Source organism: Taudactylus pleione, unplaced genomic scaffold, assembly GCF_031769625.1.
Source record: "Taudactylus pleione unplaced genomic scaffold, aTauple2 ptg001408l, whole genome shotgun sequence".
NCBI lineage: Eukaryota > Metazoa > Chordata > Amphibia > Anura > Myobatrachidae > Taudactylus > Taudactylus pleione.
In genome coordinates this window covers 977,863-1,002,541 of record NW_028285808.1, presented here as the reverse complement: position 1 = coordinate 1,002,541, position 24,679 = coordinate 977,863, and the positions used below count along the sequence as shown (strand labels likewise).

The window sequence follows — 24,679 nt, the reverse complement described above, 5'->3', positions numbered from 1 at the left end:
TTGAACAGTAGCTGCTGACGGAGTTCTGTGTACACTTTACAGTAACCCAAGTGTTTCCCTGCACAGATGATTTACAACCATTCTCAAACCATGCACCGCCTTATGTCTGTACAAGTGCCAGAGCATGTCTGTAAATGGTCGTATGCAGTAAAATGCTTTATTATTTGAATGTACCAGAACAATGTGCATTTTGAATTGCTGGAATCTTACCCCATCCCCATCAAACCTTGTTACCAGGGCCGGACTAAGGTCTGTAGGGGCCCGTGGGCAACAAACATTTGGGGGCCCCTATTACATGTGAAGAACTGGGGGTATGCACAATGGGGACCTTATGCAGAGCCCCCAGTAGTGTCAGTGCCTACAGTGGTAGTGCCCCGTATGCAGAGCCCACAGTAGTGGTGCCCTTTATGCAGTGCACCCAGTAGTAGTGCCCCCAGGAGTGGTGCCCATTATGCAGTGACCTCTATGCAATACTCCCATCAGTAGTGCCCCCAGTAGTCATGCCCCCAGTAGTCATGCTGCCTGTGGTAGTGTCCCCAAAAGTAATGCCCCCTGTATACAGTAAATGCCCCCAGTAGTGATACTCCTGTAGTTGTGCTCCCAATAGTAATGCCCCCAGTAGTCATGCCCCCTGTGTGTGCCCAATAGTAATACCCCTGTAGTTGTGCCCTCAGTAGTCATGCCCCGTGGTATTGGCCCCAGTAGTAATGCCTGTAGAAGTACCCTCTGTATAAATGCCCCCAGTACTAATGCCCGTGTATTTGTGCCCCCAATAGTAATGCTCCCTCTGTAGTAGTGCCCCCCGAGTAATGCCCCCAGAAGTAATGCCCCCGAGTAATGCCCCCAGTAGTAATGTCCCCCCCAAGTAATGCCCCCAGTAGAAAAGACACGTCTGCTGCCGTCCATGTCCAGTCCACTCGGCTGCTCCTCTGCACCATGGGAGAGATGTCACGAGTGAGCTCCAGTCTCCAGCTCCAGCGAGGGAGTCAGGCGCCCGCTGGTTACAATCTCAGCGGGCGCCTGGCAAATGGAGCCTCCCTGTGGTGCCGGGGGTTAGGTTGCCAGAGAAGGCGGAACTGGTTGCGTCTCCCCCAGTCCACTTTAACCCCGATGGGTGTGGGGGCCCTTCACATTTGGAGGGGAGACGACCGCCCCTGTCACACCCCGTTAATCTGCCCCTGCTTGTTACTAAGGATTGGCAGCGGTCCGGAGCCAGCTTTCTGGTACCGACGCAGATCGTGCACAAGAACTGGAGTTGGCAAACTGAGGTGGAGCTAAAATCATAATAAATCAGGTTCTGGAGCTTGAAGCTCAACTTCTGTATCTACAGTACTCTTCTGTATCTACAGTACTCTTCTGTATCTACAGTACTCTTCTGTATCTACAGTACTCTTCTGTAAGCCAAATTTTTTAAAAAATTAGTGAAAATTATATCCAGTCAATTTAACATTAATGGGCATATGTATCAAGCTAATTTTTACATAAAATGATACAGAAACTGCAGTTTCTGCATAATTTTATGTATTGTACATATGTACTACTAGCACAATGCTGGAGATTTCACAGAAATCTCCGGCAAAGAGCTGATTAGCATTTCAGATGGCAGTCCGCATTATTATCAATGGGGACTAAGGACCTCAGAGTCGGTCGAAGCGGCCGCACGGTCGTACGGGAAAAGGGGCCGGATATTCAAATGATTCCCTCGCAAGCTGCGTCCCTAAGTTCGGATCGGTAGCTGGCCGACCAAGGAGAGGAAGCGGCTGGAATTCAAAAAAATACGCCCCCTTCTCGTACTCAGTGCACGTCATCTCCGGGCATATAAGGATTAATCGAGACCATCGGGAACCATCGGAACTGGTCGTAGAGCTTAAGGTTGACCATACCCTCTCTTAAGCTCTACGATCATGTCAGTGTAAAAACCTACGTATTAGTGCTCCCTCTTTAAACAGCCAGAATGTTAATTATTATAATACAGTGCTCCCTCTTTAAGCAGCCAGAATGTTAAGGCCTGTATTCAATTTGAGGCGAAAAGTCCAGACTTTTCGCCTGCTGGACTCGTCTCCTCCTTTGCCTGTTTTCCAGGCAGAAAAGTATCGCGTACCTGCCCGATTATCCCCGTATTCAATTTCAAAAGACACAAAAACAAGAAACTGGGAGCGGCGAAAAAAAATGGCAATTTTCGGGAAAACATCCCCGTAAGGTTGTCCAGACATGGGGGATCACTATGGGTATTTTTATGGCCGTTTTTGCCTGCTGAAGGGAAGTCGGGTTTTTAAATAGCAGCGGCAGGTGCATAAATGCGGCTTTGAGAAAATGATGAAGAATAGCACTTAGCAAATTTTTTTTGGGGAAAAATAACTATGCCCATGAAATTTGGGGTACATGAAAATGGGCGCAAGCATATTTTTAAGTCCCTAAAATGATTTTTAAAAATTCTTCAAAAATTCACCTGCCGCTACTACCCGCAATGAAGAAAACACCTGCCGCATACTTTGGACCCCCTGTGGTATGTATTCCGCTACTTTAGAATTTGGTTCCCCATTTTTTTTTTTTACCCCAAAATTCAAGTAAATTGTTTGGGGTGTCCTGATTTTTTTTTTTTGTTCTCTTCTTGACACACATTGTTTTTAGGGGGCATTCCCAGGGGTGCAGGCTATTTTTTTAAGCCCGCACACTTAAACCCCAATTCTGCACTTTTTTTCGCCAGCTAAAGGCTGCAGAAAACTTATCCCCGTTTTTTTACATTGACTTTTCGCACCGGCGAAAAGTCTTTGTAATTGAAAACGGGGATAATTGCAATAGGCGAAAATGATGGGCTTTTGCCTGGAATTTAATACGGGCCTAATTATTATAATACAGAGCTCCCTCTTTAAACAGCCAGAATGTTAATTGTTATAATACAGAGCTCCCTCTTTAAACAGCCAGAATGTTAATTGTTATAATACAGTGCTCCCTCTTTAAACAGCCAGAATGTTAATTGTTACAATACAGTGCTCCCTCTTTAAACAGCCAGAATGTTAATTATTATAATACAGTGCTCCCTCTCTAAACAGTATACTGGAATTATAGCAAAGCTGGCCTTATACTGAGGGTTAGGATTCCTGTTTCCCAGTGCATAACAAGAAAGAGATGGATCTGCGCTATTGATCCAGTGGCTCTCAGCAATTTCCAGCAAGGACAAATCAACGCGTTTCGTCTCTCTAGGGAGACATTTTTAAAGAGAAAGACGACATTCGTCGCTCTGTCCTTGCTGAAAGTTCTGGATCAATATCTCCTGGTAGAGAGATTGCCACTCTTACTAAGCTAAATGAGACGTGTTTTCATCAGGCGCTGGATATGATATTGCCTCTATACGCACAAGCTGTCTCTCCCCACGCTTAATGCATAAGACACCTTTCATGGAAGGTGGCCACCTGAATTACATTCTCCATTCATATAAGCTGATGAGGATGGATTTATAATATTGCGGATACATCTTCCAGCTACAGGTCCTACCCTACTATCATCATTTGGGAGCTTCCATGCCACATCGATGTGTGCGACTATTTTACAGCTTTATATTTGTATTATATTTTCCCTTTAGCAACCATATTGTGCTACTGCAGCTACTTTCAGCTAAACATATAGGAACACTATTAATGATTATATGAAGAGTATTCAGCAAGCACAGCACAATACAAGGTCTGCCTGTTATAATAGATATTTAATAATTTTTAAAAAGTGTCATGTCAGCGCGATGTCTTATGTTGATATGCTTATTAAATGTTTTTTATATGATGAATTTATAGAGGAAATCGGCATAGGGGCAGGATTCCCTGCAGTGGAGCTCATCAGCTCACTTTTGGAGGTAGCGGGTCTGTTTGGTTTGCGGGGTTGAGGTTTGGAACAGTGCTGACTTGAACTGCATTGTATATGGCTGAAGTAAGAGTGTTCTTGAAGAAAGGGGCAGCCTGATAGGTCAGATTAGGGTAATCACAGAAGACAGCAGTTGTTTTGGTAAAATGAGATGTGGATCAGGTCAAGGGCCTTTGGTTCAGAGGTGCACGCTATTGCAGTTACGTCTTTTTACAAAGCCGCGACTGTGTCTTTATGCTAGTGACGGGCCTCCAATTGAGACGCCAACTAGCTGTGACGTTATTAAGATGCACTATCGGACACATTGGTCACACAATCGGACATTGCACTTACTCTATGACACGTGTAATTTCTCTGTCTGAACACTGCACTGGGGTAAGTGGATGAAGTCACTGACTATGGCAATCGAGCGTTTGGCTAACAACCCCCGTTACCTCCCAGAAATGCCCACTGAACTTGTATGAATCTGTGTGTAATTTGGGTCTGTATCTTTGCACAGACTGAAACATCGTCCGCTTGCGTGCGGCATGGAGATTACATGCACCTCTCATTCAGGCCCTTTAGGTGTAGCTGTGAGCCTGTGGCTTTAGGCGGTAATGTAATAAATGTAATAAAGGCAGTCCTTGTGTCCCTATACTGCCAGGATTAATTTAAGCGTGCAGAATTAAGGGCCTGATTCAGAACCGTTCGCTAGGCTGCGTTCACACGTAGCCTGCTGATGTTTGCAATCTGTGCATGCGTATAAGACGCAGTGCACGTGCGCGAACCAGTCCATGCGATTGTGAAGCACTCACACCCTGTACACAGACGCCCCGCTAGAATGAGTGACAGGTTGAGCCATTTGTGGGTGGTGACAGGGTGTGGTCGATGAAATCGGGAGTGTGGTGGTGCGAACGCAGGCGTATCTATGCATCTGAACGCTGTTTCTCAGGGGCGTGCATAATTAAGACGCAGCGTCAGAATAGACGTCACATGGCTGAATGACACAGTGAAGCACTCGCATTGCTTGCGGTAGGGTATGGTCAGCCACAAGTGCTGCATATGGGTCCGATGTTACAGATTGTTGAATACACTTCCTGGAGATGACGTGTGTTACTAAGGGAAATTGGGCATCTAATGACAGGCTGGTGGGCGTCTAAATACATACCACGATTACACGGCAAGGCATAGCGGGCGTGCTAATGTCTTGGTAGCGATCGCAGGATTTGCATACTTTGGCAGCTGATGGCTGAGTGCGAACGCATCCTAGCGAATGAGTCTGAATCAGGCCCTAAGATCAAAGCTGGACCCATTCTATGCATGTGCAGAACGCGCCCTGCTATCACGGTAGGTGATGGAGAGGGGGTGGTGCCGGAATGCGTTCACGGAAACAGGGGGGCATGTGCTGTCCCAGTTTCTGAGAGTGCCAAGGCCAGGCTCTGCAAGTGCACTTCGTACATGTCGTCCACTGATTGTAAGCATCTGGCCCACTATAAACAGGAGTCGCCATGTACTAAGGGCCTGATTCGGAGCCGGGCACTATTTGCGCTCGCTCGTTCAGAAAAAGGGGCCGGCTATTTAAACTGAGCGCTCGCTCTTTGCGGTCTGTTGATGCCTCTATGTCTGAGCGAGTGAACAAAATATGCGCTCGCTATTTTGTAAAGACGCCCCCTGGCCGCTCACATCCTACGTCATCTCCGCTATTTATTTGATTAATCGAGTACATCGAAAGGCGTCTGAACTGCTCGCAGTGCTTGTGGTTGGATTTTCCTACCGCAATCATGCGAACAGTTCAGGCTAAGAAACAACCAAGTCACGTGGCCCATGACGCTGCTTTGTTAATTATGCACACCCTTAAAACGCCCGTTTTGACCTTTTGGCACGCCTGCGTTCAGATCTCCGCTCCCCGTTTTCAAGCACCTTCCCCTGTTACCACCCACAAACGCCTCATTCTGTCACTTAAATTAGCAGGCATTCGCTATTTTGCGAGCACACAATTTCCGATCGCAATGACTGGTTCGCGCATGCGTATTACAAACCATACGCATGCGCAGTTGTGTGAACATCGCGCGGAGCGAACGAGCGGCCGCTTACGAGCGGCTCTGACTCAGGCCCTAAGTTTGATTATATTATTTATTGCTGTGTCATAATAATGGTACCAGTCAAAATATATAAATAACTTGTGTGACTCACCAAATGTATCACTTTGTCTATTACCAGATTACATGATTTATAATGACCTTGAGTCAGAAAGATTTATACACAGAGGGCAGCAAGTGACTGAGGATTTATTGATGGAGCAATCTCAGAAGAGGCTAAAAGCACATAGAACATTTTGCTGATTAAAACGGAAGGCTCTTGTTGATTTCCTAAGGGGCCTTAAGGACAGACAAGCAGCCATTATTAAAATAGAATACAATACTCTGTAAAGGACCAAACCCCAAATAATTACTACCGAGGGCAAAAATTCCACCCTATGGCATGTTGTATAATTAGGAGTGGTGTGATCACTGGTGAAATCTACCCAAGAGATAGGGCTAAGTTATGCACGCCCCTGCAACGGAGTGCAAACGCACTGCCACACCTGCGTTTCCCTGAATACCCCCCCCCCGTCACCACCCATAAACAGTGCTTCCTGTCAATCACTCTGCGAGGGGTCAGCGTAGCCTCTACGCTCGCAGTCCCGATCGCAATAGCTAGTTTGCGCACGCGCACTGCGATTGTGTGCGGATTGGAAACTGCTATTCAAACTGAATCGGGCCCACAGACCACAGTAGACAATTATTCCTTGCACAATACATTTATGTTCTTTTGTTGGAGGCAACAAAATATATTTATGCAGAGAAGAGATCGGTCAACCTGGACTTATGTCAAATACGCCGCTGTTTTTTATTTTGTTTTTAAAGGCATGAAGATAAATTAGTACTAATGAAAAGTACTAAATCCTTTCACGAAAAAACCCTGAAAATATGATTACCCACTACGCACATTGTTTCAAAAATTTGTAACCCCTCCCCTTCTTTATCGACTCTACCATTACAATAATAATAATGATTAATAGAGTTTTAAAATAAACCAAAAATAATAAACATAAAAATACCAATAACATATGTTTGAAAGCTTACCATGTAACTCAGACTAATTACAAACATTAACACATTTTTGAGGATTTACTCCACCAAAAATCTATTTTTTACCGAATACACCCATTCTCCCAACGGGTTGGGTACGCGATCCCGGCGCTCATATGTATTCTACCATGAATTGCTCTGAATATTCCACCATGGAACACATGAGATAAAAGTGATGGAATGCAGGCGGTTGCCACATTATTAGAGTATACTGTGCGTAGACCAACAGTCGACCGGGAGGGTGCAAACCACTTCAAAAACTGAGCACTTTGTACATTTCTCTTTGTCCCGGTCAACAGTTACCAGACCGGGGAGAAACTCTCTTAGGACAAATCAGCAAATGCCCAGTCTTAGTTATCGTCTTCTGGTCTACACTACTACAACATATCCATTGAGAGTTGTCCATGTAGCTTTCCTCTAATTCACTACTACAGTTTGTTTACTGATGTCATTACCCCCAGTCATGTGAATTATGAAAGTGCCCAATTACATCCAAAGGCTAAAAGTCCCTGCTGCATACTTATTAACTTAATCTGGCTGCAGCATTTGACGCAATCGATCATTATGTGAAATTCCAAAATATCTGCTGCATAGGTATCCAAGGTCTTGTAGTATCCTGGATCCCCTCCGAGCTCTATGACCGGACCTGTAGGGCATCCAATCCCAGCTCTACCTTCTCTCTGTCTAATTATCCAAACACACTCTCTGTTCCTTGGACCTGTCCTTTATTCCATTCATATATATGGTCATGGTCAGCATATTCAGTTCTCTGGCTATCAGTATCATCTATGTGCTTGTGATGTGTAAATCTATCAGCTTCTGATCTCTCATCTTTAATGATACATGCTCCTGGCTGCCTTGCAGCTAGCTCCATTTTCATGACCTCCTGCTGCTTAAAATTCCACAAGTATAAAACTGAACTAGTTATCTTCCAGTGGCATAACTAGGGTATTTGGAGCCCAGGGCAAATTTGAAAACGGAGGGCCCCCCCCCAAATCCCGATATGTGCGCGTGACAAAAAATGGGCGTGGTCGCTTCAAAATGGGGCATGTCAACATGACACACCCCTTTATTTTCACGCTGAACATTCCCATCCATATGCACCTTAACCCCAGTAGTACCCCTTATACAGTACCCCCAGTATGCAGTTGTGGTCCCTCTTATGCAGGCCCATAGTAGTGCCCCTTATACAGTATCCCCAGTAGTGGTCCCCCTTACTCAGTGCCCCCAGTAGTGGTCCCCCCAAATGCAGTGCCCTATGTAGTGTTCCCCCTTATGCAGTGCCCCCAGTAGCAGTCCCCACAATGCAGTGCACCCAGTAGTGGTATCCCCTTATGCAGTGCCCTTTATATAGTGCCCCCAGTAGTAGTCCCCACCCCCTATGCAGTGCCCTTTATGTAGTGCCCCCAGCAGTAGTCCCCCCCCATGCAGGTTTCCCAGTAGTGGTCACCCTTATGCAGGCACCCAGTAGTGATCCCCCCTATCTAGTGCCCCCTGTAGTGGTCCTCGCAGTGCCCCTAGCAGTAAGCCCCTTATATAGTGACCCCAGCAGGAGTCCCCCCCCCTCCCATGCAGTGCCCCCAGTAGTGGTCCCCCTATCCAGTGCTCCCTGTAGTGGTCCTTCCTCTTATTGCCCTCAGTTGTGGTCCCCCCCAGTGCAGTGCCCCTAGCAGTAGGCCCCTTTTATAATGCCCCCAGTAGTAGTTCCCCCCCAAGTAGAGGTCCCCAGCAGAGGTTCCCCCTCCCGATTAAGTGCCCCCTGTAATAGCCCCCCCCCCAGTAGAGGTCCTCCTAATAATGGTGCCCCAGTAGTAGCCACCCCCCCGTTGTGCCCCCACCCCAGTAGAGGTCCCCCCAGTGGTAGCCACCCCCGTTGTGCCCCCAGTAGTGCTGACAGGTTTTTAAAAATACATATATAAAAACTTACCTGAATCCACGCTGCTGCTGCTCCTCCAGTCTGCGACGCCGCTCCCGCCCTCCCGGGCTGGCGCGCTCAGCATAATGGGACAGACGTCATGACGTTATGACGTCAGTCCCATTACCCACTGCAGGAGCCGGACTTCCGTCCGGCTCTTGCAGTGGGTGCTGCAGCAGTCAATGAGAGTCTATCTGACTCTCATTGGCTGCTGTTTAACACACGCATCGCCGCCAGCGCTGGCGTCGATGCGTGTGTTATGCACAGCCTGAGCCCGCCTCCTGGCGCTATTGGGCAAGCGCTCAGGGGGAGGGAACGGGCTCAGGCGTGCAGCACAGGACCGGCGCTGGAAGCCTAGCGCCGGTCTGTGTAAACGTGTAGCGCTGACCGCACTCACTGGCTAACTAGGGCGGGTGGGCCGGTACCGTGGCCGGCGGCAACCCCCCCCCCCGCGCGCCGCCGGTCCCACGGCGCCCAGGGCAAGCACCCCGCTCGCCCTGCCCTAGTTACGCCACTGTTATCTTCCATCTCTTTAAATGTGTCTGACATAGCAAACATTATAGAGAAGATTCCAATCACTGTTCCGCAAGACCACTGCTTTGGGGTAAGTTTCGGCTCATGGACTCCTCAGATACTGTACTGGCTTTAACTACTGTTTACTGTCTTCTGCTTAGGAGCATCCCTGCGATCCATCCCCAGTTTATGCAGAAAATACTGTTGCGTGGTCTGACCATAACTCGGCTGAACTACTGCAACATTACGTGTTGTGTATGTGTTGTGTATTCCAAATGATTCCTCTACAGTTTGTTATGAAATCTGTTTGTTGATGCTCAGGGGGTACAGTCACTAAGTCCAGGAAGGGCAAATTCATCATTTTTCGAATTGTGCAAGTGTACAAAAATGTGGCCATATTTAGTTGGATAAAAGCGTAAGTGCGGCATTGTAGGAACGTGGAGACACAAGTATCTTCTATATCTCCCTGCGTCCCACGGGCCGGTCAGTGTCAGAGTTGATGGTGATGTACTGGATGTATATACTCTTGATTTCAAGTTGCGCATATCTCCAGATAAAAATACAGCCTTAGAAACATCAGGGTACAGACGCAAAATAAAATCACAGTTTTCCATTTGACTATAAATCCGGCCCCATTTTAGAAAACGGATTATCTGTACATAGGGAACATAGGGCCTGATTCAGCAAGGATTACGCACGCAATCGGCCCACTGTTGCTTTCTGCGCATTAGTATGCATCGCAGTGTGCGTGCGCAAAACCAGTCACTGCTATCGGGACTGTGATCGCAGTGACTACGCCAGGGGCGTATTTAGAGAGGAGGGGGCCCGTGTTCACTCACCATCTGGGGCCCCCCTCCTCTCTCTCCGGCGGCCGCGGCTTACTGAGTTTCAGTAGACTTCGGGCACTAGTCTGTGCTTGGAGTCTACTGTGCATGCGCAGAGCGCCGGGAAAGTGGCCGCTGCTGCCATTTTCCAGGCGTTCTGTGTAGCGCCTCTCCAGCTGACGTGGGACTTCGGAGAGGTAAGTATTAGGAGTTATGGGTGCAGGGGGTGAAGCGTGGCCCCCCCTGGACCCAGGGGCCCGTGTGCCCAGCACACCCTGCACCCATTATAGATACGCCCTTGGACTACGCAGACCCATGGCAGAGTGATTGACAGGAAGTGTCGTTTGTGGGAGGTGACGTCCTTATGTTGTGCTGCGACGGCATAGCATGGATTAGCATATCATAGCAGTGAGACTGCGTGCGTAAGCACAGTTGCGATCCTTAACGAATCAGGACCATTATTCTTTCCGATAGTACATGGTTTCATTCCCAGAGACATGTGCACAAATAACTGAGGATTCACCAAACTATTTTGGAGACCTTGCTTCTGTACTTCAGGTATTTAACAGGTTAACCCTTTATGAGTGGACAGTGACAACTAAGGGCCAAATGTAATAGGGTGAGAGTGTTTTTTATAAACTCGGCCAATGTAATAGAGTCCGAGAACATACAAACTCGCATGTTTAAACCTCTCATCAAGATGTTTTCCCATTTTGAAGATAAAACTTGACTAATGTGAGACATTTTCTGAACTCTCACAATATTGCATTTGGCCCTAAGTTTGTGGTATCCGTTATTTCCCAAAGTTTCTCTTCGAATCACACTCCCTCCTGCTATATAAAAGGATACTGAAGCTCCGGTCTGTGATTGCCAGGTGCCAGAGGTTAATCCTGAGATCATCGGCTGACATGTATGTCTCACAGTCACTGTTGACAGAGATGGAGTTGACATGATACATGTGACCGTTAGAAAATATTCTCCTCGGGGACACTTCTACCATCAGATCCATGGGCTTTAGGACAGGCACCTGAAAACAGAAGACCTTAGGATAAACCCGTGTGAAGAGGTGAAGAGATGAATCGTTCTGGCAGATGAAATAAGATACGTAAGCACAAGGGGAGAAAAAAGTGGGAAACAAAATATCCCCTTAGAAAAGTGCCCCAGAATTATCAGGTCTGAAAAGGGTTTTGGAACGAATGTAAAGACTGTGGGGGAGATGTACTAAGACTTGGGGGTATATTTACTAAGGTGCAGGTTTTTAGAATTGGAGTTGTTGCAGCACTGAACGCAGAGGCAGTGTCTACAAACTCAACTCTATGGGTAAATTTACTAAAGTGCGGATTTTTAGAAGTGGAGTTGATGCCTGTAGCAACCAATCAGATTCTAGCTATTATCTTCTAGAACAGGGTTGGGCAATAAGCGGCCCTCCAGCTATTGTTGAACTACACATCCCAGCATGCCTTGCAACAGTTTTAGTATGGACAAAGAGCAACACTGTGGCAGGGCATGCTGGGATGTGTGGTTCTACAACAGCTGGGGGGTGCGCATATTGCCCACCCCTATTCTAGAAGGTGCTAGATAAATGATAAGTACAATCTGATTGGTTGCTAAGGGCAACAATTCCACTTCTACAGACCCGCACTTCAGTAAATATACACCTTGGAGAGAGATAACGTGGAGAGCGATAAAGTACCAATCAATCAACTCCTAACTGTCACATTACAGGCTGTGTTTGTAAAAAAATGAGAGTATGGAGCTGATTGGTTGGTACTTTGTCTCTCTCCACTTTATCTCTCTCCAAGGCTTAGTACATAGATCCCTGTGTTTGTCTGGAACCAAATTTTACTTTTTGGCCACTCTGTTCCAGTTTTTCTGCCATCTGCCCATCCCCTCAGTTCTCAACGGCAACAACCTCTACAACATCACATCTGTATAAAAGTAATAAATGTGTTCTACCATTGGTTCAAAAATCATTGATTTTTTTTCTACACTGTCTATACTGTGTCTCGATACATCTCCCCTTCTCGCTCATAAATTCCTGACAGCACAGAAAAAAAAATTCAATGATGTTTGAATCAATGGTAGAACACATTGATACAAATGATAAAAGGGCCATTTTGCAATTTTACACAGGCCTATGTGAATTTCCATAATCTGGGCCTGTGACTATCCCTTTCCTATTGGCACATCATTTGGCCACGCCCCAGATCTGCTCAACCACACCCACATTTACATGAGGCTACAGAATCACACAACGAAATTCTGCCCCTTTTGCAAATAAAGCTGTTCCTCCAAAAACAGCACTATTCTGTGGTAGAAGTCTCTGGCTTTTTTAATCTGTACAGAAGAGATATATTTAAAATATATAAAAAAACATGTATAACCATGTTCAGGAGGTCATGCCAAAGATTCATCTCTGCAGTATCCCTAAAGTTAATTTGGCAATTGGCATGTTGTTAACAATGTACAGTATGCTTGGGAGTGTCTGTGTGTAGATTTATGTTAGTGCTATAAAGTGTTTCAATTTCTTTTAATGTCATGTTAAAAAACTGCCATTCCTATGCATTCATACACAAGGCTATTTACAAAACAACTTTAATTATGACTATTTGGATTTATAATAAAACCTATTTATTAAGTAATGGAGCATACACACGGTCAGATTTGTAAGATGAACGATTGAACGATTTGAACGATTTTACCAAAGTTTTGAACGATTTGAACGATTTTTGACTGCAATAAAATGAATGGAATCGTCCAAGTCTGACTGCAAACACATCAGATGTCAGATATCGTTATCTGACAAACGGGAACGCTCATCGTTCATCGTCCATCGTTCAGGCATGTCAGATATGTCAGATTTTCCTTCAGATATGAAAGACTGAACGATTTTTAAATCGTTATCGTTCAGATCTGAAGGAAAAGTCTGACCGTGTGTATGCACCATTTTTTGGTACTTTGCTGGTAAATTTTGTATAATTGTTATTTTTTCATCTCGCTATAAAGTATGTTTCAATAACATCTTCCTGACAAAACTGTAACATTTTGGTTTGTAGCATTTTAAATTTGGGTTCCGGACTATAGATAGACAATGTCTAGATAGACACCAGATGTTAGACAGTCAATAGTTAGACAGGGACAAAAGGTAGACAGGAACAGAAGTCAGACACACTAAAGTTAGACATGTAAAAGGGTCGATAGATACAAAAGATCAACTGGGTCAAAAGTTCGACATGAAAATTGTCAACACAAAAATGGTCGACACATTTTTTTTATTTTTTCTTAGGCCTAGGGTTAGGCACTTACTGGAGGGTTAGGGTTAGGCACCTACCGCCACGGTTAGGGTTAGGCACCAAGGGGAGGGTTAGGGTTAAAAAAAAAATGTTAAAAAAATGTGTTGCTGCCCTGAAACCAGTTCCCCACTCTTTTTTTTCCCAAAGTATAACTTGGCCTGCATTTAGGTTTGAGCACATCCTGACGCTGCTTGGAAATGTCCTCTCTCTATGTCTGGGGTATCCAGAATTTTGATAATCCCTTCCTTCTAACAACAATAACCGCAACGCAAGAAAGGAATTACAGTAGCGCAATCGCTAGCAGCAAAAGTACCGCAATCATTAACGGCAAAGGATCGATTTACAGTTAAACACCTAAAGGGGACGGAGCTAGGTAGCACAACGGTATCAACAATTATTTTGTTGCCCCAGTAAAGCAACCAGAAATCTTTAGCTGCGTTAAAAAAAGACCAATAACAGGTAGTCCCTTTATCAACAAAGTACCAGTTGTTTATATAGTGTATACAATTCACGCAGCGCTTGCTGGAAGTTGGGGAGAACACTGTCACACCGCTGCTCTGCATAGGTGATTTGATGATGCATACCTGCGCGCGTCACCCATATACACAATGCTGGCTCTTGAAGAGGCTGGGGGCCTGTCTGGCAGCTCCCGGAGCGCTGGGCAAGCCCCCAGAATGATGAAAACTGGGGCGATAGGTCACGCCCCCTGTTCTTGGGCAGGCGCAAATGTCCCTCCTGACCAGATTGAAATGTTGGGAGGTATGCTATAGTAACCAGGCCCTACAGCAGTCACATTGCTATAGTTACAGGGCCCCACAGCAGTCACATTGCTATAGTTACCAGGCCCTACAGCAGTCATATTGCTATAGTAACCAGGCCCTATAGCAGTCACATTGCTATAGTAACCAGGCCCTACAGCAGTCACATGGCTATAGTAACCAGGCCCTACAACAGTCACATTGCTATAGTAACCAGGCCCCACAGCAGTCACATTGCTATAGTAACCAGGCCCTACAGCAGTCACATTGCTATAGTAACCAGGCCCTACAGCAGTCACATTGCTATAGTAACCAGGCCCTACAGCAGTCACATTGCTATAGTTACAGGGCCCCACAGCAGTCACATTGCTATAGTTACCAGGCCCTACAGCAGTCACATTGCTATAGTAACCAGGCCCTACAGCAGTCACATTGCTATAGTAACCAGGCCCTACAGCAGTCACATTGCTATAGTAACCAGGCCCTACAACAGTCACATTGCAATAGTAACCAGGCCCTACAGCAGTCACATGGCTATAGTAACCAGGCCCTACAGCAGTCACATTGCTATAGTAACCAGGCCCTACAGCAGTCACATTGCTATAGTTACCGGGCCCCACAGCAGTCACATTGCTATAGTTACCGGTCTCCACAGCAGTCACATTACTATAGTTAACGGGCCCCACAGCAGTAACATTGTTATAGTTACCGGGCTCCACAGCAGTCACATTGTTATTGTTACTGGGCCCCACAGCAGTCACATTGCTATAGTTACTGGGCCCCACAGCAGTCACATTGCTATAGTTACCGGGCTCCACAGCAGTCACATTGCTATAGTTACCGGGCCCCACAGCAGTCACATTGCTTTAGTTACTGAGCCCCACAGCAGTCACATTGCTATAGTTACTGGGCCCCACAGCAATCACATTGTTATAGTTACCGGGCCCCACAGAAGTCACATTGCTATAGCTACGCCCAAAGCATGTGACCAAATATAATACCAAAAGCATCCCACCTGTAGTGAGGTCACTGTGGAAAGATCTTTCATTTTCCCTTCTTCATCTTTAAGGTTGTAACCCTCCGGCCTTTTATCACGCTCACTAATTTTCCATAACTTGATTGTTTTATCTAGAATTTTAAAAAAAATCAGTGTTACATGTAAATATTACCCCAGAATAATGTTTTTAATACATAACCTGTAAACAGCATGACCCAAATGGACAGGAATAGACAGCGAGCAGGGCAGCCTTCAGAGGAAGCCATTACTGGGGTCACATGTAATATACAGAGCCATATATGGTATAATCAAAAGCAGAGTACAGAGAACATATCGAGAAGCGTTGTGTGAATTTACATTGTCACGCCTGCAGGAAAAGTACATATCCTAAGCCCTCAGTACACTACAAATCCGTTGGTATGAGGATACGATGCGAAAAATTGTTAGAATGTGAAACACAGAACTAGCTATATGTGGCGCAGGATCTAAAGCTGGGCACACACTAGACGATGTGTGTACCCATCGATATCGGATGCGGTGGGGGTGCCGGCATCGGCAAGTGCATACACGTTTGCCGATGTCGGCAACAACGAACGACGGTGGGGAAGGGGGGTGGGGCGGGACCATTCGGCAGCATGGCATCGTTAACGGTATCCCCAGATTGGACTGCATGTACAGACGACTGGGGATATTGTTATCGACCCGCGGGAGCGCACATCGTTCGTCGGTAAGTGCATACACACTGGACGATTTGAACAATATATTGTTGAAAGATATCGTATCGTTCATATCGTTCAAATTGATTGTCCAGTGTGCACGGGGCTTTAGTCACACCAAGCGTCTTACGCCATATAGCGCAAAAACGCTATATGAGCCCAAACTGAACTTTGAAGGTACAGCGCTGGCATATATGCAGTCAGCTATGGCCCAGTGATGGATAGCAAGGCAGGCTCTGTGAGGGAACAAAGTAAAATGGGGCAGGATCTATAACATTATGAGATACATTTTATAACCATCTACTATAAAATAAATTAAACACACCTCATATTACACCCTGTTATACCTCACATTAGGGCCCTACTTAATTGAGTATATCTAGGTATGCAGACTAAAGCTGCATACACACACAACGATTGAGTTAATGAACGATTTTAGTAAACGATTTTCTACCTTCAAAAAATGAACTAAAATCGTTTACTAAAGTTGTTCATTTACTATGTTTATTTAAATGTAATGAACAATTTTTATGAACTACAAACGATTTTTGCATATTAACTTAATGAAAATCGTTGAGTTGACAAGTTTGACTGAACTACAAACTACAAACGTGAACGCGCATGAACAATAATCGTTCATCGTTTGACTCAGAAAGTGAACGATTTTTTCAAACGATTATCGTTAAACGATATCGTTTAACGATAATCGTTCAAAAAATCGTTGTGTATGTATGCACCTTAAAGCTGCATACACACGTAAAGATTTTCTGTCCAACCATCCAACTAGTTGATTGGTTGGAATGAAAATCTGGTAAGGTATGACAGCAAATGACAATCAGCAATTTGCTCCCAAACACCGGAAAATGGACAAAAACTGTTGTTTGAACAAATTGTTTAGATCAAACATTTAACAAACTTGTCTGACCGACCATTTTCATCTGTTTTCTGCCATTTAGGAGCAAATTGCTGATCATCAGTTACTCCCATACGTTACCAGATTTTCATTCTAACCAATCAACTAGTTGGACTAAACATTGGAGAGAGGAAAAGTGGAGAGTGATAAACGACCAGCCAATCAGCTCCTGTCATTTTTCAAATACAATCAGTAACATGGCGGTTAGGAGCTGATTGGCTGGTACTTTATTTCTCTCCATTGTATCACTCTCCAATGCTTAGTACATCTCCACCTTACTATTATGTACCATAGTTTGCCTTATAACTACTATGACCTCACTGTCTTTTCCTCAACAAATTCATAAAAAGTACATTTCTAAAGTGTCTCTCGTGTGTCAAATACATCTGTTAATTGTTTGTGAAAGGAAAAAGTGAAACATATATTAAAAGTCATGTATAGTGTATAGTGCATAGTGTTAATTGCACTCTCTCTGTGGAGGAGCGTATATTCTAATAAACACTATCTGTCTCCTCTAGCAGCTCAGCAGACAGATGATCCGTGATCCTACCATTTGTTGACAGAAGGGAGTGGGCTGCGTTCTGCTGTGGGAGCCATTTAATCTTGTTAATTTTTTCCTCTATTTCCAAGCTCTTCAAATAATCAAATTCGGGCTCGTGGCTCTGGAAAGTGCTGTACACATTGTATTCGCCCTGACTGCAGGGTTCATTCTTACACTAAGGAGGAAGTAATTAAGAAAAACCATACATTACACACACACAGGATAGATGAAGGACGCTTCACATAGCCTAGCTCCTGCGACTATTATAGGGTCAAATAAACAAAAACCTGCGAGGTACAGATGTGTCCTGCTACATCATTGCTGTGTATGCAGCAAATCACGGCATGCACGGTGCTGCGTTCACACAACCGCCCCTCAATAGGATTGCATGGTGCGATCACAGTGCATACCGTAGTGTATGCTGCTGCGGGTAATCGCATGGCGCGATGAGTGCGCACGTTTGTAGCACGATCGGCAAAGCTGTCACAGGACACATCTGTACGAACCTTAACCAGCAGTGTCAAATTGTTCTGCCCCTATTTCTCATTTTTGGCTAATGCCAATACCCTGGCTGAATTAATTCACTGGTAGGGCTATATTTACTAAAGTACGGGTTTTAGAAGTGGAGTAGTTGCACATAGCAACCAATCAGATTCTAGCTACTATCTTCTAGAAGGTGCTAGATAAATGATAAGTAGAATATGGTTGGTTGCTCGAGGCAACAGCTACACTTCTAAAAAAACAGCACTTTAGTAAATATAACCCCTAATGCGTGAGCATTCTCTCAAACAAACAACAAAACCAAACAATGATAGTCTGTGCAGTACACACTTTGTGCCCTTATATTTGGTCCTTTAATGTATTTAACATTGATTCCTGAATTTAGCTCAGGTTACGGCAATCTGCAAAAAAAAAAAATAACCTGCAAAAAACCTGGAGCAGAATAACATAACAATGTGGAAACCTGAGACGACTGATGTGAACAGGTTAATACTCAAGAGACAAGGAACTGAACACCCATAAAGTATGCAGGCTTCTTGGCTGCACTGCTTAGTTCACATGTACGTGGTATATACATGTATGTGCTATATGAGCATACAGAGGGCCTGATTCAGAGCCGCTCGTAAGCGGCCGCTCGTTCGCTCCGTGCGATGTTTGCCCAAGTGCGCATGCGTACGGATCGTAATACGGAAGGTGCTTGAAAACGGGGAGTGGAGATCCGATCGCAGGCGTGCTTAAAGGTCAAAACGGGCGTTTTATGGGTGTGCATAATTAAAACAGCAGCGTCACTGACCACGTCACTGGGTTATTTTATAGCCAGAACTGCTCGCAAGATTGTGGTAGCAAAAACCAACCACAAGAATAGCGAGCAGTTCATACCCTGGTCGATGTACTCGATTAATCTAATAAATAGCGGACATGACATAGGATGCGAGCGGCCAGGGGGCGTATTTGTCCAAAAAACGACCGCAAGTTTTGTTCGCTCGTTCAGACCTAGAGGCGTGAACAGACCGCAAAGAGCGAACGGTTCATTTGAATAGCCACCCCTATTTTCTGAACGAGCGAGCGCAAATAGCGTCCGGCTCTGAATCAGGCCCAGAATGCATTACAGCTGGTCGTAAAGCAGCCAGGCACAGTGTGTACTGATTCAAATCCAACTCAATGTGACTGATCTGACAGCGTTATATTTACTCACTGCTTATTGCATCTATATGAATCATTAGATAAGGGACAGAGAAGATGGCCCTACCAACCACCTAAGTTAAAACATGTAATTAAAATATATATTATTACAATTATAATAACAACAATAAACCAAGAAAAACACTAAAGGAGCGTACACACTAGACGATATGCTCCCTCACCGATATCGTCTAGTGTGTCCCCGGCAGGCTGTGCTCAATGCCGTTCTTGACATTGAGCACACCCGCTGAACGATATCATTAACGATATCGTTCAGCGCCGGGCTCTCTCCCCCATCTCCCCCATTCCATAACATGCAGCAACCTGACAACATCGTCAGGTTGGCCTGCATGCTAACCCGATGAACAATAATGACGAACGACCCGCGGGAACGCGCATCGTCATTATCGTTCATCGTTTTTGTGTTAAAAATGGACGATAAAGTGGACTTTAATCGCCCAGTGTGTACGCACCTTAAAGCTGCATACACACACAACGATTTTGTTACCAACGATTTTATGAACGATTTTCTGTCAGATTATCTGTCAGATTTTTTAAAGTGTAATGAACGATTTTTATGAACTACAAACGATTTTTGCATATTCCCTTAAGGAAAATCGTTGAGTTGTCAAGTCTGACTGAACTACAAACGTGAACGCGCATGAACGATTATCGTTCATCGTTTGACTCAGAAAGTGAACGATTTTTTCAAACGATTATCGTTAAATGATGCATGAGACCCGGCTAGCGACGGGCACTCCATCGCTCCGAGTCTCGCACCAAAAGGGGGCGGCTGTCGATTTTGATCGATAGCTCGCACCGTTTTGGAGGCGTGGCATGGGGGTGGCTTCACAAACAGAGGTGTTCCCATGCGAATGCCTGCCGTTTGTGGGCGGACCCACTGGCATCACCAGTGATGTCAGTGGGAGAGCTTCCGGTTCTATTAGAGCCGGAAGCTCTCTGGGGCTTGCGGCCACGAGACCCTACCACAAGGGTCTCGTTGCAAACCCGATGGTCGCGTTGGTCTTAAACATCGCGACCATCATCCTGGCTGCTCGCAATAGCCCTCTTTCAGAGCGTCCGGCTCTGAATCAGGGCCTATGTGAGTAGATTATCCTTAAGTACAATAATCTAGCTAATTAAATATCAGGCTTTGGGCCTGATTCAGAGCCGCTCGCAAAAAGCGAGCGCTCGCTCTGAATCAGGGCGGCCACTTTGTTTAAAAAAAACCCGGCCTCTTGGCCGCTCACCAAGCTGTGGGTGACCAACCACAGCCTTAGCGAGCGTCCAGGTGATGGTCGCGACCATCGGGCTTTGCGATGAGACCCTTGTGGTAAGGTCTCGTCTGCCGCAAGCCCCAGTGAGCTTCCGGCTCTAACAGAGCCGGAAGCTCACTACTGACATCACTCATGATGTCAGTAGGGCCGCCCACAAACGGCAGGCATTTCTTAAGGAACGCCTCCATTTGTCCAGCCACCCCCCCACCCCGCCTACAAAACGGGACGAGCTGTCGATCAACATCGACAGCCGCCCCGTTTGTAGCGAGCCCCGGAGTCTCTCTCGCTCCGGGGCTTGCGCACGCACATTGCGCATGCCGCGCGTGCGCAATGCACAACCGTCGACATGCTTGCGAGCGCATAGCGCTCGTGAGCGGGTCTGAATCAGGCCCTTTGTTTTAACTGCACATTCTGTCCTCCATCTCCCGGCAAATCATATTTCTATATAATGTGCAAAGATTTGATAAATAAACAGTAATAAATAGACACCGATGCTGTTTGCAGAATCTGGGAAAGTGGGCAAGTACTGTTTTGGTAGATAGAAGGGACTGATGCAATTGCACCTGTATGAGAAGTAGAGGTGATAGAAATTAAGGCCCTCATTCAGAGCCGTACGCTCTGAGCAGAGCGCACGCTCTGAATGAGGGCCGCCCTCCATAATTATGGAGCGTCCTCCTGGACGCTCGAATAGCTGTGGGTCACCACCCACAGCCTATACGAGCGTGCAGTTTGATGGCCGCGATGGTCTTGACCATCGCGACCATCGCCACTGCGAGCCGGAGCCTGCGGTTGAGTTTTTCAACCGCAAGGCCCGGAGTGATTTTGGCTCTATCAGAGCCAAAATCACTCCCACTGACATCACTAGTGATGTCAGTGGGCTGGCTTCTGACGGTAGGCGTTCCCTTGGGAACGCCCCCGTCAGGGAGGCACGCCCCCGACATGCCCACCAAAGGGGGCGTGCTGTCAATCAACATCGACAGCACGCCCCCTTTGATCAGACACAACGAGCGAAGGAAAGTCCTTCGCTCGTCGCGTCTGGCGCATGCGCACGACGGAGCTCCCGCCGTCGTGCGCATGCGCAGTGCACAACATCAACCCACTTGCGAGCGGACAGCCGCTTGCGAGTGGGTCTGAATCAGGCCCTAACACTTAAGTTGCATACACATGTAACGATTTTAGTCGCAAACGATTTTCGTCAACGATTTTCGTTTAGTTTTTCCTTTGAAAAAGTGAACGAAAATCATTTATAAAAATCGTTCGTTACTAAAATAATGAACAATTTTGTAAACGTTTTTCATGAACGATGAACGTTTTTTTTTAATCATGCATACAGTGAATGGACATCGTTCATCGTTCATTCTGTACAACATGAACCATTTTCTGAACGAAAATCGTTTGTTGGACAGTCAGAATGGACGACGAACTACAAACTACAAACATGAACGCACATGAACGATTATCGTTCATCATTCACCTTAAAAAGATTAACGATTTTATAAACGATTTAACAATAACAACGTCGTTAAAGTTAAATCGTTCAAAAAATCGTTATGTGTGTACGCACCTTTAATGATCAGCAATATCGGTAATAAGGCTAAAAAGCACACCGAGAGATGCAGGGGGAGATTAAGGGCCTGATTCAGCAAGGAACGCACGGATGCAGACGCACGTACCCGGCCGCTGCGAGAATATGCTAATGAATGCATACGCACGGCAATCTCAGCAGAATAAGCAGATGCCCAGAACTACATAATACCACCCACTTCCCTTTACTCGCGTCCTCTATACCTGGCAAGACAGCGGAAACATCGGTAACATCGAGAACCATCGGACCCATACGCACAATAGTGGTTGACCTGACCCTCCCACAGACATAACGAGACTTTCTGTGTGCAACTACATCTCAGGCTGCGTCTGCCACCGCAAGGGCTTAATTATGCACGCCCCTGAAACGCCCTCCAAACGCACAGGTACGCCTGCTTCTGCCCGACCACTCCCCCGTCACCACCCACAAACGCCACTTCCTGTCAATCACTTGTCCCTGGGGCTGCAGACTCCCTGCGTACGCATACTCCATCGCACTGGTCACTTCACGGAAGCGCACTATGCAGAGCACAACCATTGACCGATATCGTACGTCTGCATCCGTGTGTTCCTTCAGACCAGCTCGCGAGCGCTGGGCGCTCGCAAGCGGGTCGATGTTGGCCAAGTGCGCATGCGACGGGTAAGCCGTCGCTATGGGTCTCGCTACAAACGGGGCGTGCTGTCGATGTTGAGTGACAGCACGCCCCCTTTGGTGGGCGTACTGGGGGCGTTGCTGCCCAGACGGAGGCGTTCCCATGTGAACGCCTCCGTCTGGGGCCGGCCCCATTAACATGGCCGCTCTACAAAAAGAGAGGGAGGGCACTTATTCAGAGTGAGCGCAAAAAAAACGTTATAACAGAGGGCCTGATTCAGAGCGTCCGGCTCTGAATCAGGCCCTCTGTTATAATGTTTTTTTTGTTACTCTTCTTCACGTTTTCAAGGACTGCTGACACAAGCAGGAGCAGGGAAGCTGCAGACATGAGTAACAGTTATATAACAATAATGAAACTGTCATCGTAGCAAGCAGAGAGATTGATGTGCTGTAATTCCGGATACCTGAGTGCTCTACTAAATCAATGGTGTGAGTGTTATAAGAGAGCTTACAGTATAAGTGAATACATATAAATGGCCAGGTGCAATGCTATTATCATTAAGCGAATGGTGACCAAGGGAAATTATGACAATTCTATGTTATTACAGGGTTCTATGGCAATTTCTGATTAGCAGTAAGAAGTTATATCAGGTCCACCATTGACCAACAAGTGCACCAACCCCATTAAACTGTAGAATATAATCTCCGCTATATAAGAATATTTCATATCTGTCTTGCATTTTCGTGACTGGCAGGCCATATCTTTTGCAGTGAAAAAAAAAACAATCAATAGTTGTTCATTACACACTTTTATATTTCTGTAAAAGTCTGACAGTCATTTTTCTTTTAAAGTTTTTAAGGATTATCTTTGCTCTCTGCATATTTCTGTAAGAACAAAAGCCATTAAGAGAGAAATGACCATGAGAGACTGTACGACTGGTGGGAGAGGGATACATTTTCTGTGTAAATCATCTCTTAATAGAGTATTACATTACTTACAATTATATTCTGACAATAGTTGGTCTAAAGCTGGGTACACACTAGACCAGGGGTCTTCAACTTTTGGCCCTCCAGCTGCTGTGGAACTACACATCCCAGCATGCCCTGCCACCGTTTTGATATAACAGCATGCTAAAGCATCCTGGGATCTGTAGTTCCACAGCAGCTGGAGGGCCAAAGGTTGAAGACACATGCACTAGACGGTATGTTGTGCGATCCCGCGGATTGGAGCGACATGTTGGGTACATCGTCTAGTGTGTTCCCATAATATGCGCGCTCCTGCGGGTCACTAGCAACATCGCCCGTTGGCCCTGCTGCAGGGCTGACAGGGGATGTCGCTAACAATGCCATGCTGCAGAATGCAGCATGACATGTCCCCGGCATTGGCAAGTGTGCATGCACTTGCCACATGTCCCCTGTCGCCGGCGATGTCGTGCTGGGTACACATCCTGTAGTGTATAACCAGCTTGAGGGTTATTTTTGCTTTGATGACAACAGAGACTACATATTACATTACAATTTCATACCAAGAGATGAGCAAAATTGTGGCAAAATTTTGCAGGAGCAAATTCTCAGCCAGCCAATGAAAGCCATTATGTGCTGTATTTTTAAATTTGCATTTTGTGGAATGAATGGCGCTGATGACTACTATCATCAAATTATTCAGGCCTTTGGTCTGATTGGGGCAAGACATGGAAGATGGAACCCTTATTGCCAACTTTGGAACAGGGCAAATATTTCACAAAGTAGACTTGAAAAAATAATTATTCTCTAGCCACAACCCTTTCTCTGTGCAAAACTAGAACTCAATGCACCGTATCCCACTTCTAACACCAGCTTTGATAGTACACAGGAGACCTACCTCAGGTTCCCTTTGGAATATTACAACACGACCCCCCTTGTCCCCGGTTGCCAGCAGCTCTCCAGTGTGATTAAACTCAACTGTAGAAATGATATCAGCTGTAAGACAAGTACAATAATAACACAGCTTTAGTAAGAATAATAAGCATAATATACAGTACATCTAACAGCAAATCTGAATATTACTGTACAAACTAATACATGTCATAACTTTCAGTTCAGAGATTTTCACTACCTGAGAAATAAAT

At 45.7% G+C, this 24,679-nt stretch overlaps 1 protein-coding gene across 3 annotated transcripts in view; it reads right to left on the bottom strand.

Annotated features, from left to right (window-relative positions):
* PPP2R2C (protein phosphatase 2 regulatory subunit Bgamma) overlaps positions 1-24,679 on the bottom strand; it is a 198,000-nt gene that overhangs the window by 50,836 nt on the left and 122,485 nt on the right. For all 3 annotated transcript variants that reach the window (XM_088463594.1, XM_088463595.1, XM_088463596.1), the window contains 4 exons: positions 24,433-24,530; positions 17,445-17,610; positions 15,284-15,396; positions 11,067-11,244 (listed from right to left, as the gene is read on the bottom strand). In XM_088463594.1, the coding sequence (XP_088319720.1) occupies positions 11,067-11,244; positions 15,284-15,396; positions 17,445-17,610; positions 24,433-24,530 (555 nt within the window). The remainder of the gene's footprint in view (positions 1-11,066; positions 11,245-15,283; positions 15,397-17,444; positions 17,611-24,432; positions 24,531-24,679) is intronic.